This window comes from Clinocottus analis, unplaced genomic scaffold (genome assembly GCF_023055335.1).
Source record: "Clinocottus analis isolate CAN_PGR_092001 unplaced genomic scaffold, fCliAna1.0.p SCAF_1, whole genome shotgun sequence".
Lineage (NCBI taxonomy): Eukaryota > Metazoa > Chordata > Actinopteri > Perciformes > Cottidae > Clinocottus > Clinocottus analis.
This window is the reverse complement of record NW_027175820.1, coordinates 19,879,097-19,896,470: the sequence shown is the minus strand read 5'-3', so window position 1 is coordinate 19,896,470 and position 17,374 is coordinate 19,879,097. Positions and strand designations below refer to the sequence as shown.

The window sequence follows — 17,374 nt, the reverse complement described above, 5'->3', positions numbered from 1 at the left end:
GCCCATAGTGGATATGTATTAGACTCAAGCAAAAAGCCCTGTTTACATTCAGAGGATTCCTCTGCCATTCATGTGCTTTTGAAAATAAAATAAAAAACTTGAAGTTTTTAACGTATTACCTTTTCTTGCTTGTACTCAACAGCTGGTTTTCTGTGCTCATGTCCCCTCTCCTGGCTGGAATCGACCCAGGAACAGTTAGATTCATCCTGTTGGCTGAGAGCAGCCTCCAGCTGGGGCAGTAGGTCAGGCAGGAGGTCAGGAGGCTCCAGGCCATCCAAGTCTCCAGCCTTTGATGGCAGGAGATTGTCTCCCAATGCTTGGTATCCATTAGTGTTTATGGCCCCGCAGCTCTGAGGCTGCTCAGAGGGCAGCTGGCTGGCTATGCTGGGGAAGCAGTTCATTGACTCACCAAACATCTCAGATGACTTGTTTCCCTGTGTTTCTCCAGAGCAATGCAGGGCCCGGAAAGCACATTCATCGGCCTGGTTCACCGGGTTCCTCATAACTGCTGTGGATGAGAACTGACATACTGTCCCTGGGAGCTCAGGCACTGCAGAAGTGAGGGGTGCAATGGTGGTGTTGGACATAGACACTGAGGCTGCGGACTGCTGACTGAGACTGGGTATTTCCGGCTCTCCAGGATAGGCAGGGTACTGAGCAGCTTGGTAAGCAGTGGCAGAACTGACTGAGCAAGTGGTCAGGGAGTGAACCATAGATAACGAATGCATGGGGAAGGGCAGGTTTGGGTCTTCCGATCCTGACCCAGAGAAGGCTTGACTGCCCCGTATCAACTGGTAGCTACCCTGCTGCGGCTGTGGCTGTAAGCAACTCCCACTCAGTGTAGCATTTTGACTATCCATATAAGACTTACTTGGCATAACCCTTGAATGAAACCGTGGTCCTCCTACAGTTAATTGGTGCTGAACTTGCTGCTGAGTATGGTGAACTTGCTGTTGGCTCTGAGATTGACCTCTCTGGTGAAAAGAGAAATTGTGATGCTGCTGCTGAGACATAGTCTGTGTGTTAATTTGTTGGTGCTGGCGCTGGTTTAACAGCTGTTGCTGATGTCTTTGCTGTTGTTGCAGCTGCTGTTGCATTCTGTGCTGTTGCTCCTGTTGGTGAGTTGGGTGGTGTTGTTGCTGCTGTGTTTGTTGTCTGACATGAAGTTGCTGGTTGTGCAGTTGTTGTTGCTGCTGCTGCTGCTGATGACAAAGCTGTTGCTGTTGAGATAAGGGGTGGTACATATTCCCATTCTGGTCTTGGTTGCCCCACATTGGACTGCTACTGTTACAGAACAGCCCATTGGATTGAGGTACTTGGCTCATGGCAGCATTATGGTATTGGCCATGCTGGTCTGCAATCATGCCACCACCTATACCCCCAGGAACAGAAAACGGCTGCCCCATAGGAGTCTGTGCCTTAATGCCAATGTAGTGACCCATCTGCTGACTGTAAGAAGGCATGGCTTCTTGGGTAGCGACTGGTGGCATCAGGTCTTGGTGCTTCCCCGGGTTTAGGGGCTCCACTTGGAGGGGCTCAAAATCGGCAGTAAGGTTGAGCTCATCCACAAGTGATGGTGCCGTGGGGAAGACATCCTCGTCCAGCCCCTCCAATCCTCCAACAAAGAGGTTAGGGTCATTAAAGAAGTCCATGGCAGAGCCCGGAGGGTAACGGGAAGCTTTGGAACGCCACTGGATCCAAGCTGGTCCCAATGAGCCTCACTGTGAGCTACAGCATGTCCATAATAGTGTGTACCTTTCCAAAAGCAGAGGGGAGAAAGAAATAAAAAGAAAACATTAGTATGAGAAAATGAAGACTGTGTGTTTACAAAGTAATACATGGTTTAGATTAGGGGTCTCCAAGAGCTAATTTGACTAAATGAAAATGGCGACTAAATGAAAATGGCGGCTACTCATTGCACTTTTTTGCACATATACTTTCTTTCTTCTTTGATCCTTGATTAACATTTTAGCCTCCACAGTCATCACCTCCATTACAATCCCATCATTGGCAACAGGCTGTTCTTAAGCCACTAAACAAAGTCTTTGTCGCTGCATTGGCCTTCTTCAACAGTTTGGTAAACAGAGACTTTTATCTTTACGCTCTTTTACCTTCTCTACAACCAGTAGATTAACGCTACCAGCCATAAAGTCCCATAAAAAGGTTTTAGAAATTTTTCATTTACATTCATGAAAAATTACTGACTGAAAATAGTATATTTTTATATCATTGTCAAATGTGGTGAGCGAACATCCCCCTACAATGTCACTGATGGAGCCAAACAATGCACATCAAGCAATAATGTTGTTTTAGAAGGGCTTGGTTCTGATTTTGATTAGGGATACATTGTAACAGGTTTCCAAAGTGACTTTGTACGATCAAATTGATGTACATATTCTTTAAAGTTTCAGCAAGCCATTTAGAAACGGGTAGCAAGCTACTGGTAGATTATGAGCCGCTTGTTGGAAACCCCTAGTCTAGATAAACAGATCACATTTTGCAAACTTCAAGCTACTTACATACACACACACACACAATTTTCAGACTGTGATGACACGACACTTTATCAAGTATTTCTCCCCACTAGATTTCCTTTTAATCATATATTGTAACATCAGTAATACATGCTTGTAGGCCAGTAGAATTGGATGATAGCCCACTGTCTAAAAAAAAAAAAAAAAGCTTTCATAAGACAGGTAATGGCGAGACCAAACGGGTTTGTGGGAAACGCCTTTCATGTGTGTAGCAAAGCAGCTGGTGCAAACCAACCACCAGCAGGTGCCTCTTCCTGTACCCCCTCCCCTATTATACACAAACGCGCAAGCACACCTCAACCCCCCACCACCACTACCAATGAAGCCGCCTGCCCTGCTACTGCAGAATGTGTGGGTGGTGCAAACAGCTGATAGAATTTCAACAGCTAGGGACAGAGGCAGATGAGGTGCTTTGAGCCGGTGAGCTTGTCTCTGTGTGCGTGTCTGTGTGTGTGCGTGTGTGTGTGGCAACCACAGACCAGCGGAAGATGACAGAAGCTTACCCAGGTCAGTCATTATATGCTGACTTGCTATGCACACAGGCAGGCACACAAAATGCACAAACAAGCACAGCCATTTCCCCAGAATCTTGGTATAACTTGTGGAGATACTTCTCGTTTCATTTGCCAACATGTATATCAAATTACATACAGGCTGAGAAGTGGTTTAACATAAAGGAACGTGGGGGTTTCAGTTTAACATTTAAATACACAGGGCGTTAACTAAGACAGAACTAACTGTGACAGGCTCAACTACCACACATGACATGTGTAATCAAAAAGGCCAAATAAATCACTAAAAGTGACTTCCTTTAAAAACAAGTAATGTGTACAAATTACACTGCAATGGTTGGACATGGTGTCTGCAGCGGAAAATTCATGACTGAGTGGCTGAACTTTCTGAAATCCGAAAGCACATCAACCAACAGACAATATGAAAAAATGTAAGTCTATCGTGGAAAAGCAAATTTAAAAACACAAATTTTGACGCTTGACAAACCTCAGCAACAGGCCTTGGGGTCTTACACTAAATGTTGTCAAATGCCAAATTGGAAATCTTTAAATATTCAGGCTATGTTGTTAAAAGGTGATTTTTTTGAGGTGGAATGTCACACCTGACATTAGTTAGTTAATTTGCAGCACCAAAGTATACATTCATGGTGGTCCATTCAGAATATGGTCAAAGTAAATTGCATGACTTAATGCTCCAGGTAGGAAAATGCTCCAGCACAACCGCAGCAAAACTTTCCTTCCGGGTCTCACTGACATACCACCTGTTGTAGGATCGCTTTCCCTTATCCATCCACCTTCAACAGGTGCCAATAAAAATCTGTTCGCACAAGCATGAAGCCGTTCCTGTTCATTTGGGTTGCACCTCCAACTTTAATTTCACTCCTGTGGTTTACTATCCTGTTCATTGGAGCGTCATGTCATGGTGACACTCAGTGGTTCATTTTTTCTTTCAAAGCATCTCTGGATGCCTCTTTCTTAGTTGCCAACATACTTATTGTTGTACATCAAGCAAAACACGGGGCATGTGAAATTACGGTCTGAAAAGAGAGAACATATTGAATAAGGAACAATTTAACTTTTCCAGTCACGATTCCACCATCTCTCTCCCTCGTAAAAAAAAAAAAAAAAAAAGGTTTAACAGTATGGAAAAGTATGTATTTGTCTCTGTTTACTTTGGTTTCTTAAGATGATGATCATGTTGAAAGTGCTCCAATAATTTGGGATGACGCCAATGAGTCCGTGCCAAACACAAGACAACGTATTGTAGAAAGGGTGTGCTTGTGTCCTTTCATTTTCATGAACACAAAAATAACCTATGTGAACTAATTTGTGTTATTTGAAATGATTGCCAACACAGTATCTTGTTGAAGACGTACAAAGTGAGTCGGAGACACCATCCTGAAAGCTGAGGCAAAGAAAGCATCCATTTAAAATGGATTTACAACAGTTATCTGAGGGGAGGGGGGCGAGTTTTAAAGGGTTTGAAAAAGTACACACTTCATATCATCTTACTCATGTGCCATGCACGCAAGCATATTCCTGAACCTGCTAGCCGAGCCACTGCTAACCTTTAAACCCCCCCCTCTCCAATCCGGCCCCGAGACAGAAACCAATCCCCTAAACCTAAATCGCCTTCCAGCTGTTTCCTTCATAATCATGACGTGGTTAAGTACCATCCAGGCACGTGCAACCCATGCCTAATATAAACAAGAACTGCGTGTACATAACTTCCGAGGTCGCCATTGAATCGTGCCTCAGTCAAACAACATTTCAAAAAACAAACAACTTGTTGCAAAGCACCAACAATGTCGCCCGAAGATTGCAATGCGCTGGGAACAAAGTAGCCGGGACCGAAAAAAAGCGTCTTAAACGTTTCAGTCGGTGAGTCTCACGCGTTACTGTCGGCAAAAACAATAGAAATCCGTTTGAAGCTCCGATAAGTTTGTGAGGGAAAGTCTCGCTTTCATTACAACAGACACCGGGCTCACCTCTAGAAGTCCCAGCATCCTCTTCATCTCCAGCCCCAGCAATGGCTTCGGCTCCCGTGAAACGCGGTGTTTGACAAGCGAGCGAGGCGACAACGTGGACAAGCACAAATGTGCCGAGTGGAAAGCGAGATTAATCCCCCCAACACCACCAGCAGCAGCCCCGCGGGGCGTTTGATTCTGGATTCAAATCGGTGGCCGCGGCCTGTTGAGTTGGTCACACGTGCTCCCAAAAGCCTCCACTTCGGGGGAAAAGCACAGGATTCAAAAAAAGGTGTCGTGACGCTTCAACACAGAGCAAGAGGAGGAGGGGGGAGGAAGAGGAGGAGGAGGCCGGAGAAGGATGAAGAGGTCGACAGTGATGGTGTCCGTGATAACACAACTAGTGCGTTACCACTCGACGGACTTTGTTTCCTAATTACATTTCATTGGCACCGCTAGCAGTTACCGGGTCCGCAGACAAGTGTGGCGCGGACTGAGCCCGCGGGTCGCTGTCAGTTCAGGACCACCACGGCCAGAAGAACCTGGGAACGTTACTTTGAAGCCACGCTTTCTCTCATTTACTCCGCAAAACTGCGAACAAAGTGCTCCGACTTTGGCTATTTCCGAATACAAACTCACGGGGAAACTTAATGCGGACAAGTTGTTGTTTTTTGTGGGGGGTGTGGGGCTCGTGAGGTTCTCATTTCCACCGGCGGAGAGATACACAGTCAGCGAGAGGCGGCGGTGTCATCAGACAGCTGAGGCGAGCCGCACTGACTGCACGCGATTTGACAGCTCCGAGCCTGAATGAAGCGGAACCCCCCCGAGTCCGAAACACCTCTCGGCAACAAAACAAACCACACGGAGAAGTGTGGTTTTCTTACCTGGGACGAACGCCAAAGTTTAACTCCAGACGTCGACGCGCAAAAGAGTGTTTTCGGCGAACTTGTGACTGTGTTGTTAGTTGTACTCCTGCTGGCGACCACGGCGCAGCGGCTCTACCGCTGCTGCTGACGTGACCGCGATAACGCCGCATTTGCATATTAGTGAGCTCCTCTCTGATTGGCGCGCCGGCAATTTGGGTCGATTTCACCTTTCTGCGTGGAATTAAAACCCGATTCGCGCGGCGCGAGCGCTCCCGGTGTGGCGTCGCGTCCAACCGGCTCCGGAGAGCGACTGATTTAATCGGGGTTTCGTACGTAAAGTGCCCATGTTGACAGAGTGCATAAGATGGCCGCGCACAAGCCAGAGCCAATCCGGAGGGGTTTCACTTTCGCACATGCACCGGAGCCTCTCCACAACGCCGAGAGGACGTGGGGTGGGAGCGCTGCTTTCCACCGCGGCCACATATTGACCTCTGGTGGCTGACTGGGCTAAATGCGGCCCGAAATCAAGTCTTTTCCTCACTATTGTACTTGTACCTCAATAGTTTGCCCATATTGCCTTCATACAATTTGTAACATTTGTCATCTTTTATCTCACATAAATATAACTGACTTTGCCAATGACCCCAGTGTTCTTCAATAATGTAAAATTCGTGTGCCTATCATTCAACAACACTGTGTGCAGTTGTCTTAGGTAGCCTCATTGTGGAATTGGATATGGGGGAACATTATGTGACAGTAGTGACCTTTAGGTCGCATGGGACTGGTCTTTCTGTTCCAAGAGTCAACTAAACACTGAAACGCAGCGTTCAGTTTTTCTGCTCCACATATCTGGAACAAGGTCCCTGAGATCTCAGCTCCAATGAATCCAGATTGAAGAGTTTTCTATTGCCTTTAATTGAACCAGATTCACGGAAATTAATCAATTTCTGCATTTTACTACTGCATTGTATTTCTTAAACTGCACTGAAACTTTTATTCCATTTGTTGCTTCATGACTTTTGAATGTTTTAAGGAATGTTCTTGTTTGTTTTCTTCAGTATTGTTTTGATGCCTTTAATGGTTTTATTTGAAGCACTTTGAATCCTTTTTGAAATGTGCTACACAAATAAACTAGCCATGCCTTACTGTTGTACAAATGTTTACAAGTGAAACATCAGTCATGTAGATCATACACTAATGTACCTTAAATATTCATTCCTACCCTCATGCCAGAAACGTCTGACCAGTGTGTTTATTCTACATCATGCATTTGCATTTGTTTGCTGTAATTGAAACAAGATCCCTCCCAGTGCAAAAACCACCATACAAATTGTTTGATCAGTTTATTGATTTCAAAAGAAAAGCCTTTAAACCTCATGTCATTTATGCATCAATGCCGTTCACAAACTGGAGCAGGAACGGGTCCATATGGAACACATTGAAACTCACACGTTGGAATAGGTCAAAAGCCCAAATGTCAGTGTGTGAAGTACACAGAACCTTTATCACGTCCGTGTTTTCACAGCAGCTATAAATAGATCCCACGGGTTTCAGCACCACATTTGCTTTTCTGATATACTCATTTCATTCTGGGGTTCCCACACATTTTAAAAACACCATCCCTCTTCCCACACTAAGTTTTACAATATTTGCATATTGAAAGTGTCTGGGCATCATTACTAACGATTAAGCCAGAGCCCTTTACAGATGAAGACATTACATAAAACACATCTACCTGGCACACTGGAAAAGGTGTATTTTTTGGAACTGGACAAAACTCAATTCTGTGGTACTTAGAAACTAACTAAACCTTATTAAAAAACATTTCTGAATTTCCTTTAGACTAATGTGGAATCCTGCAATACGTTTTTAAACTTGTGATGAAAGTATTGATAACGAAGCTAAAGTAACATTTGCAAAGAAAAACCAAAGAAATCAACTTAGAAAATCCAAGGGTCAAAGTCAAATTTTAGCACAGCATCCATTATTTACAACCCAGTCCTTTAATAACCAACATCCAAAAAAGGTACAGAAAACATTGAAAATGATTTAAAACCAGACAAAATAAAATACACAAGTTACTCGGCATCTCATTTAAAACCATACTTGCCTGCTCTGCTTTTTGTATATTTATATATATTAGGAACTATGTAAAACAATAGTTTACACAGTGGGATTAAGAAGAAATCATTGTCCAATGAAAAACATCATGTCACTAATTGGTAAATGAGGGGGTGGTGCTCATGAGGTTTCATTCACACAGCTGTGACTGACAACATTCCAAGTCTGACAAATAAAACAGTCCTGAGCCAATTTAAGTGGTACAGATCATGTAGTCCACTATACTTACCATATGAATGCTTTGCTCATACTTTTCAGCTCCTTTTTGGGACAGATGTTGTATCACATAGCCCAAGATGTGCATGGTTCTGAAAATCTAATTGACAAAGCTCTTTGATTGCATCACAGCCTAAATGAGGTTGCTGGGACATCCATTTGTCATCGTCGATTTACATATAATACAAACTTTGTTTCATTATTCTAAAGCTGTTCGAGGAGACGCCTATAAAGCCTTTAAAGCTGAACAATAACGTGGAGATTTAACATGAAGTTCTCCCAACTGTTTCAAGGATCCAGTTCACTCAAACAGCTGAGGCAAGCCGATGTAGCTGGTGCATGGGCCGCCCTCTGGTGGCCGCTGCTCGCCACTGCAGGCTCAGCTCTGGGGAGGACCGTCCTCTTTGCTGAAGGGCTGCGTCGATCCAGGCTTCACCCAAGACAGCCCGGACACCTGTGTTCCCTTGTGGTGATCGTCAGGACGTCTCTAGAGCAACAAAAGGCAAATGAACAGTTACGCAACTTTAACAGCGCCAACCAATCAGAATGCCTATAGCTCAAGCTTAATTATAGGAGAACTGCAGTACACAGCACTTTCTTGCTCAGATACAACCATAACAACTCGAAGACAGTCCACTCGTAGATAGAAAAAAAAAGACATACTTTATATGTGAACATCCGCTCTTTTGCTTCCTCATGAACAGCTGGGTTCCACGGAGAAAAACTGTCAAATGGTTAAAAAATCGCAATGTGAGCTTTACAGGGTGTGTTTACCTTTCCGGAATGTAAAAAATGTGGACAGTTTACCAACCTTATTGCGTACGGATCATCCATCTTGGGCTGGTCAAAAAGATGACTGTTGCATAATTTCACACTATCCACCACTTTGCTTTTGAACAGCTGCACATCCTTTTCATATCTGTATTTTTTTTTAAATGTAAAAAAGTAATGATGGGTTATAACCAAAGCAGACTGTTGATTTAGACTGCATTCATTTAAGCGAGGTGTACCTAATAAACTGGCACTTTCGGTTATATCACAGCAGACGCTTTGGCATGTCATCAGGAAAGTCACAGGTGTAATTGAGAACATTAGTGACGACAGCATTACATTTAGGTGAGCTAGTTTTAGGTCCTTGTGTTGTGAACGCTGGCTCACTTGATGGAACTGAGCACTCATTAATACAATCCAATCCACCCGTTATCAACCTGCTTGGACAAGTCAAAATGTCTTGCCACGAAAAAGGTCTTGAAGCAGGAATGCAAAACAAGTTCATATATATATATATATATATATATATATATATATATATATATATATATATATATATATATATATATATATATATATATATATATATATATATGCTCCATGTTGGGATTTAACAACTTGCTTCACTGTAACAATACTTTATTCTGCCATTTAATCAGAATTTGAATGCACACAACTGTGCTCCACACTCAGTTTTGTCAGAAGCTAAAGAACCAATAAACGAAGTAAATCTGCATTTTAATTCTATTCAGACAAAATAATGTTAACTTTCTTCATAGTTAACCATTAAATAACTCCTGGTCTGCTCATTAAAAGGTGTGTTATTTATTTCCATGTTATAATTTAAAAAAAAGGAAAACATTTTGTAGAGGCACTTCATAAAAGAAAAAAAAATCTGACAAAAAAACTTGGATTCTTCAGCTACATCCCACGGCACTACTGAGTAAGTATGTTCCTTTTTAATACTTCATTTCCTCCATTAGGATCAAAACAAGTGAAAGTAGGCTTGGATACTCACAGCACAGCCGCTTCTGGGTTGAGTGGTTCCGTTGTATTGATCTTGTAGAAAATTGTACGTGCGTACATCAAGACTTGCCAAATGTGGTTGTGATTCCGTCTACAAGAACACAAGACAAAGAGAAGACAACATCATTAATATGGGTGCATGACATCACTTGATGATCCCCTTTTTGATAAGAGAAAAGATACGGTCCATTTTGTAGAACGCCACGAGAAGTAAACACCCTGCCATCATATAATTGTACTTACATTTCATAACCTGGTGTTAAAATATGAAATAAGAGGGATATTTCAATAATTTCTAACTCCTATTTGAAGACCATTGTAAAATGTATTTTCACAATTTTGTTCTACCTTAAAACTAAAAAAGCCCTTCCTTTCAGAGTCATTTAGTTTGGTACAAAAGACGAGACGAGGTGCTGGCATTTAGTACATAAAACTAATAATTTAGTTTTTACTTAAATATTCATGTTTAAAAAAAAATCACAAATGTGTAAAAGCAGAGTGCGTACCTCCATTTGGTGAACGCTCTTCTGACATCAAGCTCTCCAGAAACGGGGTCAACAAGAGGATGGAAGACTGGGATGTCAAATACTAATTTCTGTAATGAAGCATAAGGAAGAGATTGTTGAGTGCAATTTTTTAAGTAACACAAAACGTTATTTGCAAGATTACGGGTCAACCGTTAGACAAAAAAAGGAACTGGACATGGACACCTCCACATATTCTAATTTGTTTAGTATGTTTATTGATTGTTAATTGTTTTGTTTGTTTGCCTGGCATTTATTTGTTTATCTGCCATGTATGCTTGAATGATTTGAGAGGTTAATGTTTGGTTACAAGGATTAAGTTCAGGCGGGCACTTAAGTCAGCTCAGGGGTCCTTTGGGGAAAAGCGAGGGGAAAAAGGAAAAGCGAGGGAAAAAAGAAACGCTCGCGCTATTCAGTAGTGGACTAGAATAGCCTGCAGTATGCCGTATGGGGCTGACAGAGTGCGTTTCTGTATTTTCAGTGCTGTCAGTAAATCAATTCTTAAACCCATGCACACCTGGATCTCCTGTGTCCAAGTGCGCAAAAAAATAATAAATATGTATTTTTTTGAGAAAATAGTAAACAAAAAATAAGTACTCTATACTTACAGGACACTCTCCATCTGGATAGTTATCTGGAATATACACAGTGAACTTGAAGACTCCATCCTGGTATAAGCCATGTCTGATGAATATGACCCCAAACCACACTAAACAGTGGGAGACAATTGGTATTTCAGAATCTTTATTTCCATCAACACTGGTGTGAATGATGCAGAAACAGTCAATATCAATAAGCAGATTTTTTGCAAAGTAGATATTGAGCATTCAAGGAATGATCTACAAGTAGCCACATTTAATGAGTGTAAATATAAAAAAGGCATGAATAAAAAAAAATGAAGGTCCTTACTTAGTGCCGATTTGTAGGATGGCTGGACATAAATTCCAGGGAGTTTCTGCTTAATCACCAATGTGCTGTAGGTCACATGGGAAGAAATCAGGTCAATATAAAAGAGAGAAACATGTAGGGAACTTATTTTCTTCTTGGCATCAAACTGTACTACAGACTATGCCCATATGTTTTAAAAACAGGTGCTACCAACATATTTTAGAAACTCTAAATACAGTGAACTTTTCATTCCGACAGTGGTCCAATACTTACAACTCAGCCAGCAGAGAGTACTCCAAGTAAAAGGGACCATATGAAGCGTGTGTGCCATTGGCTGACGGGGCAGGGGCGCCCGTTGACACAGGCTTGGTAATGGGGGCTGCATTCTTAGGAATGGGTGGAAGCTGCTTTTTGCCAAAGGGCAGACGGGCTGGACTGGCTCTCTGCTCACTGTGCCCACTCTGTTCCTCACCATCAGTTCTCTGCTGTATGACAAACATAACAAGAATTTCAACACATCAGCTGTTAAAAAAAAGAGAAAAGAAAAGAAATCAAGCTATGTGAGAAAAGCAGGAAGACTGAAAGACTAGTTTGCAGCTTATCAGGAAGCAATGTTTAAAGGAGAGCAAGCACTTCCAAGTACAGCCATCTTGGTTTCTTACTGATGCGGTTCAGAATGATGATACGGGTAGTTACAGTACAGTGACTGTACACATCGAACAAACAGCATCAGGAAGCCACAACAAACGCTGATGATGAACACAACTAGTATGCCAGGAATGTTTGCTGTGAATAGTGTGCTGAGTGTGCAACAGATTTAGCCCCTACATTCATTCAAGTTACACTTGACCACATAATGTTTGAAATGTTCTTTTGACTAGGTGCAAAATAACGCATGTCACACACATGCTCAAGGTACATCGCCTCCATTCCTCACCTGGGTTTCATAAGCATGCTAAAATGTACCCCCCTCCACTTTGTGGAAAACCAGACTGTCACTAGTTAACTGTACTAAACCAGTGACACAAATAATTGTTACAGGTCAACAACACAGTTTTCAGTCATATTTCTATTTGAAGAAACTAGCATAGAATCATAGTTGTGACTGCTGAGTACCGACGAATCCATCTTTATATGTGTTGTTGATGCTGATATACAGTATATGATGTTGACACACATACACACACGTTAATTGGGAGAGAAAGTCACAAGTCAGTTTATTCTCTTGTGGGTTTTCAACAGCCATATCAAATTTATTGATCATGCCATTGGACCTTTGAATTAATCCACTAACACCATCCGCGGGTATATGATCAATACATGATTATATACAACATATTGTAGTTCAATGTGTTTAACTTTACCTTACGACTTGTATTGGCAGACATGCTCCAGAAGGGGTTTAAGTTCATTACTCATTCAGAGGTTCAGAAAGGTGCCCCTCTTTCTATGTAGGTCCCACGACAAGTGCTGTCCGGGCCATCCGCTACTGGGATGGGGAAAGAAAGACACTTTAAACAAGTGATAGCAGCAGTTCAGGTCGAAGGCACACAAACAACTTGTAAACACACACACGCAGTTCATCTCATGTCATCTTGCTGCGCGTCGGGCCTAACAACACCCTTGAAAAGTACATTATTAACGATCCAGTATTGCCTCTCGTCCCTTATTGCTTAGGTGTCGATGAAGTAGAATTGTGTTGACTAGTGAAGATGTGAAGTGAGACTTTGTTTGGGATAGCTTGGCTGTTTCATGAAGTATGCTAGCAGTTGTATTGCCATCGGCGTTTGAAATGTCGGTTGTGTAGTTGGGTTAACTGGTCTAGGTTGTGGTCGGATGGAAACACTAGATCGCAATACAATCGGCTATTAATATCGTGGCATTTCTGACAGGATATCGAGTTGTATCATTCGCCATAACAGTGCTAACGGTACGTTAGCAAACCTTAAAGACCTACACAAGGTAACTGACGTAACTTAACGTTAGTTTACAGCTTAAAAGCTAACTAAAATCTCTTTCAAACCCCAAGACTAGTTAATGTCCACACACTGAAACGTTGTCACGCCTGTTTTCCTGAACTCATTTAAGGTTAACAGTATATTTAGCATTAGCTGTCAAGGCTACCTTTAGCGTTGGCAACAAATTTACGTTATTCCTTTGATTTTAACCCTTGCGAGAATAAAAACATAGTGATGTAGCTCACCGTATTTTCCAAAGAATAGTAAAAGACCCTTTTAACAGAGACGTTCACGTGTGTCGCGGTGAAATTTTCGCTGAAACCGCTCAGCTGTTCGTCATTCCTTTAAGCGTCATACCGGCTAACAAGCTAACATCGGCTAGCTAAATAATTTGACAGACACGGAAACGAGAGTTCAATCTAACGTAGTGAGGGGGAGTTTCGGTGTACGGCTAAGGATTTCTATTGGTCTACAGGATAAACGTCTCCTATTTGATTTGATGGTGTGTCCATCACGTGACAGAAAAAAAGTATCGGATGGAACCACGGTTCGCTGTCAATCAAACCATAAGTACAGACGCTCTTTTTGTTTTTCTTTTGTAAAAGATAAAACAAAGAATGATACGATGGGCGATGTTTGACTGCTACTGAATGGGCAGCTAGTTGTTCATCATTTAAAACGATGTATGTGGTCTTGATACGATTGGTGTTGGATTACGGAAGCATAACATATGGGTCAGCAGCCAAATCTCTTATTGGTAAATTAGATGTGGTTAACTCATAGGTATTAAGAGTATGTAGTGGCGCGTTTAAAACATCGCCAATACCTGGCGAGGTAGAAATGGGAGAAGTGCCGCTGGATCTAAGGAGAAAACAACTAATGCAAACTACTGGGCTAATTTTGCAGGGATACGATGATTCTCACCCTGCGAAAGGAGTGTAGCAGGTGGTCTGGGAGTATAAGAGGAGTCAGAAAGATAACTTTGTTTTGTGTTTGACTAAGTATACTACACTTGTGTGGTCTGACATAGATTGGTATTTGTTAGATGTCAAAATTAAAGGAAAATGTAGAGGGGATTTGTGAAGTGCATTTAAATATCAAGTAATGAAAAAATACAGTGCATAGGCCTACACAGATTTATACGGACGATGCTAACAAACCTGACACAGGAGTGACATGATTTTGGTGTGGCAATACCAAAAGGAATAGGAATCAACAGAAGAACATCTGATAGTCTAGGGGTCTGTATCTACACAGTGGCGGTGATGGCTGCAATAGCGGCACTATGATGGGTGGAAAATGCAAGACAGGAAAAGGTGTTAATATGCTTCGACGCAAGCATAATATCTTTTCATAAGCAGTCGCCAAGACATACTGTATAAAGTCCTTCAGTCGGTCAGAAGTGAAGTGTATTAACTGGGAAAATGTCAACCAAATGTGTCAAAATAGGTGGGACAGAGATTAGAAAGAGAGATATTCATATCATATTCAAAAGAGTGTCAAAGTTACCAGGGTAGGAAGTTGGAACAGGAGAGAGGAAACTGTTCTGACAATGTTACAGTTGGGCCATAGTGCACTAAACAAAAGACTGAAACTGATAGGGAAACACAAGACAGGGCTGTGTGAAGGATGTAGAGAAGAGGAGTCAGTTGAGCATGTAGTGGTGAGTTGTAAGGCGTATAAGACGCAGAGAAAGATGATGAGGAAGAAGCTGAAGGAATTGGGGGGTTCATGAATGTACGCTGAAGGGAGTACTGAGGATGGGTGAGAGAGCACAGGTTAGAGTAGCGTTCTTGAAGAACAGAGTGGAACTGATGCGAGGGGCATATCTACTCTGAGTCTGAGTGGTATGCAGTAGTTGTTGATGATCACACCTGTCCTTTTTCTATTATAACATGTCAAGATGTCTGCTATGAAAAATAATGTCTATTATACAGACATTGTTTTATGATTCATTTGAATTCATCTTACTCTTGTAAGTCGATATGTTTTCATAGTATCAGTTGATCCTCCTGTTAATTATTTTTTCTTAAAGATCCATACCCTTGCAGTCCCCTGTCAGGTTGACTGTGTTTTAATTAAGTGGATTTGAAAAAGTTAAGTTCTGTTGTGTCTTTTAATATTTATTTCCCGGCAAATTGTATTGACCCATTTCTTTAAGAAAATCAGCATTGCGATTTTCTTTGTGGTGGTTCACGTTAGAAATATTTGATCTTTTATCAAATGGAATTGTCTACATTACACTTTAAATAAATAGTATCCATAGAGCTACTGTTAAACATTTAACTTTATTTTAAAGTGAAATATATTATCGCTTATCTTTATTAAGTTAAAATATGAAATGTTAGTTGTCTTGTGTTTTTGCTCCAGATCATGAGATCAATATCTTTTCATCTTGTGTATGATCTGTTCAGTTTCCCCCAAATGTGCTGCAAGCATTCTGATAAATATAAAAATAATACTTTTCTATTCCCTTAATTTGAATGTGTCAGTGTACTACTGCACAGCCAAAGTCCCTTGAGGGTAAGACGCATCCAAGCCATCTGTGTCACACATTTCTTTAGTTTTGACCACGCTTCATTGGCAGTTCATTCTGCTGATTGATTGATTTCCTAACAATTACCCCTAATTATTTTTCGGGGTGAGGAAAAAAAAAACTAATTTAATGCATGGGTGACTGCATTAATTGGGAGAAATTACATTGTCCAAGTTTCAGAGTAAATACAAATTATTGACTCCATTATTGTTATCTGATTGTATATTGTTCCAAGTACACTTCACTGACAAAGGTAATTAGTGTCCTGCTGCTTCATTGGGGCAGCCAGCAGCGCAAGGTCACCATCGCTCTTTTTTGACATGTACAAATCAAAGATCACCTCAAAACAAATAAGTTTATGCCTGGTTTGCCTTCATCGACATTGAGATAAACTGTCTGACACAAACAAGGGTGCAAATATTCACACCATTGCTTTTGTAATGAGTTTTTTTGTCTTTGCCATTGATTCTTTATCTAATCAACTATTGTGACCTTGTTTGGTCAAACAAATACAGTAATGAATGTAATTAAAGTGGGGAGATTGGATTAACTAATTGAATATGTGAACCGTTGGAGCTGGGATTCTTTTCTACTTGAAATTATACAGCAATTTCTATTTTGGGGGAGGTCAAATAACATATCCTTCCTGGGCATTAAGCTTTATTGAAATTATAATATATATAAGTAGTAATGATTATTTAATAAAACTCTGAATTGACAGGAGCGATGGTGCAGTTCAGAGCTACACTTTAGAAAATCTACTGCACATATTTAATAATTAGCATCATATCAGCATTAGATCCTTTTTTATATTTGCAATGTCGATCAGTGATGTAATGGGATATTTTTACTGTCAGATTTTTCCTGTCCAAAAGATTTATATACAGTGGTTCCAGGAGCATTTTTCCAGCTGCATGCCTTCAGCTAGAATTCAAATTTAACATGAAATATGTTCCCTTCTGTCAGTCCATCTCTTCAGAGACTTTTAGGCCCACTGATTTAGGTCGACAATTGGGTTTAAATGACAGTTAAAAATTACAATTGGCAGTCCCCGGTGAAACCTGTCTTCACAGCACAGACATAAAAAAGTGAAAAAAGATGATTCCACATCCAGATAATATGTAATAACAACGTTAGTTTGAATAAAGAAAGCCAAATCTAGATTCAAATGTAATATTCATTTTAGAAATATGAACAACTGGGGAGTAAAGAATGCAAAAAAAAAAAAACATCAGCCAAATCTTTCATATAGCAATAGTCTTTCCTTATCCCTAAGGCTGTGGCCTGGCTAAAACCTCAATGCAGCAATTATTTGCTGTAATGACTGCAGTTCAAATAAGCCTGGAGATTTTATTAAACCAAATGAGAGAATCATCGGTGTATTATCACCTTGTGATTGACAGTGACAAGTGTTGGGCAGGCTCGGATGTGACCATGATGAAGAAGCTCTTGGCA

General features: G+C 41.2%; 2 protein-coding genes across 8 annotated transcripts in view; both read right to left on the bottom strand.

Annotated features, from left to right (window-relative positions):
* Window positions 1–5,977, bottom strand: part of chd9 (chromodomain helicase DNA binding protein 9) — a 68,388-nt gene extending 62,411 nt beyond the window's left edge. For 5 of the 6 annotated variants that reach the window (XM_068566428.1, XM_068566681.1, XM_068566595.1 and 2 more), the window contains exons 1-2: window positions 5,035–5,146; window positions 120–1,755 (exon numbers count right to left, since the gene is read on the bottom strand). In XM_068566428.1, coding sequence (XP_068422529.1) covers window positions 120–1,652 — 1,533 coding nt within the window. In that variant the 5' untranslated portion in view covers window positions 1,653–1,755; window positions 5,035–5,146. Of the gene's footprint in view, window positions 1–119; window positions 1,756–5,034; window positions 5,147–5,897 lie in introns of those variants that run through there. The other variant, XM_068566511.1, reaches the window with a different exon arrangement.
* A 1,232-nt stretch (window positions 5,978–7,209) lies between these two features.
* aktip (akt interacting protein) lies at window positions 7,210–13,757 on the bottom strand. 2 transcript variants are annotated; one of them, XM_068566217.1, is made up of 10 exons: window positions 13,629–13,757; window positions 12,790–12,914; window positions 11,699–11,910; window positions 11,447–11,511; window positions 11,146–11,246; window positions 10,520–10,608; window positions 10,006–10,104; window positions 9,028–9,135; window positions 8,880–8,940; window positions 7,210–8,703 (listed from the first exon to the last, which is right to left on the bottom strand). In XM_068566217.1, the coding sequence occupies exons 2-10, from the start codon at window positions 12,835–12,837 to the stop codon at window positions 8,596–8,598; spliced, it is 891 nt and encodes a 296-aa protein (XP_068422318.1). In that variant the 5' UTR covers window positions 12,838–12,914; window positions 13,629–13,757; the 3' UTR covers window positions 7,210–8,595. The 2 variants fall into 2 exon arrangements, with proteins under 2 accessions (XP_068422318.1, XP_068422402.1); XM_068566301.1 differs by having other exon boundaries at window positions 12,790–12,911; window positions 13,629–13,756.
* Between the last annotated feature and the right edge of the window lie 3,617 nt (window positions 13,758–17,374).

Excerpts from the sequence above, each read along its gene's own strand:
- aktip (XM_068566217.1), bottom strand. The coding sequence starts at position 12,837 with ATGAACTTAAACCCCTTCTGGAGCATGTCTGCCAATACAAGTCGTAAG. Across the intron at positions 11,911-12,789 it reads CTGCCAATACAAGTCGTAAG|CAGAGAACTGATGGTGAGGA; the intron begins GTAAAGTTAAAC and ends TTTGTCATACAG. Across the intron at positions 10,105-10,519 it reads AGAGCGTTCACCAAATGGAG|ACGGAATCACAACCACATTT; the intron begins GTACGCACTCTG and ends GTGTTCTTGTAG.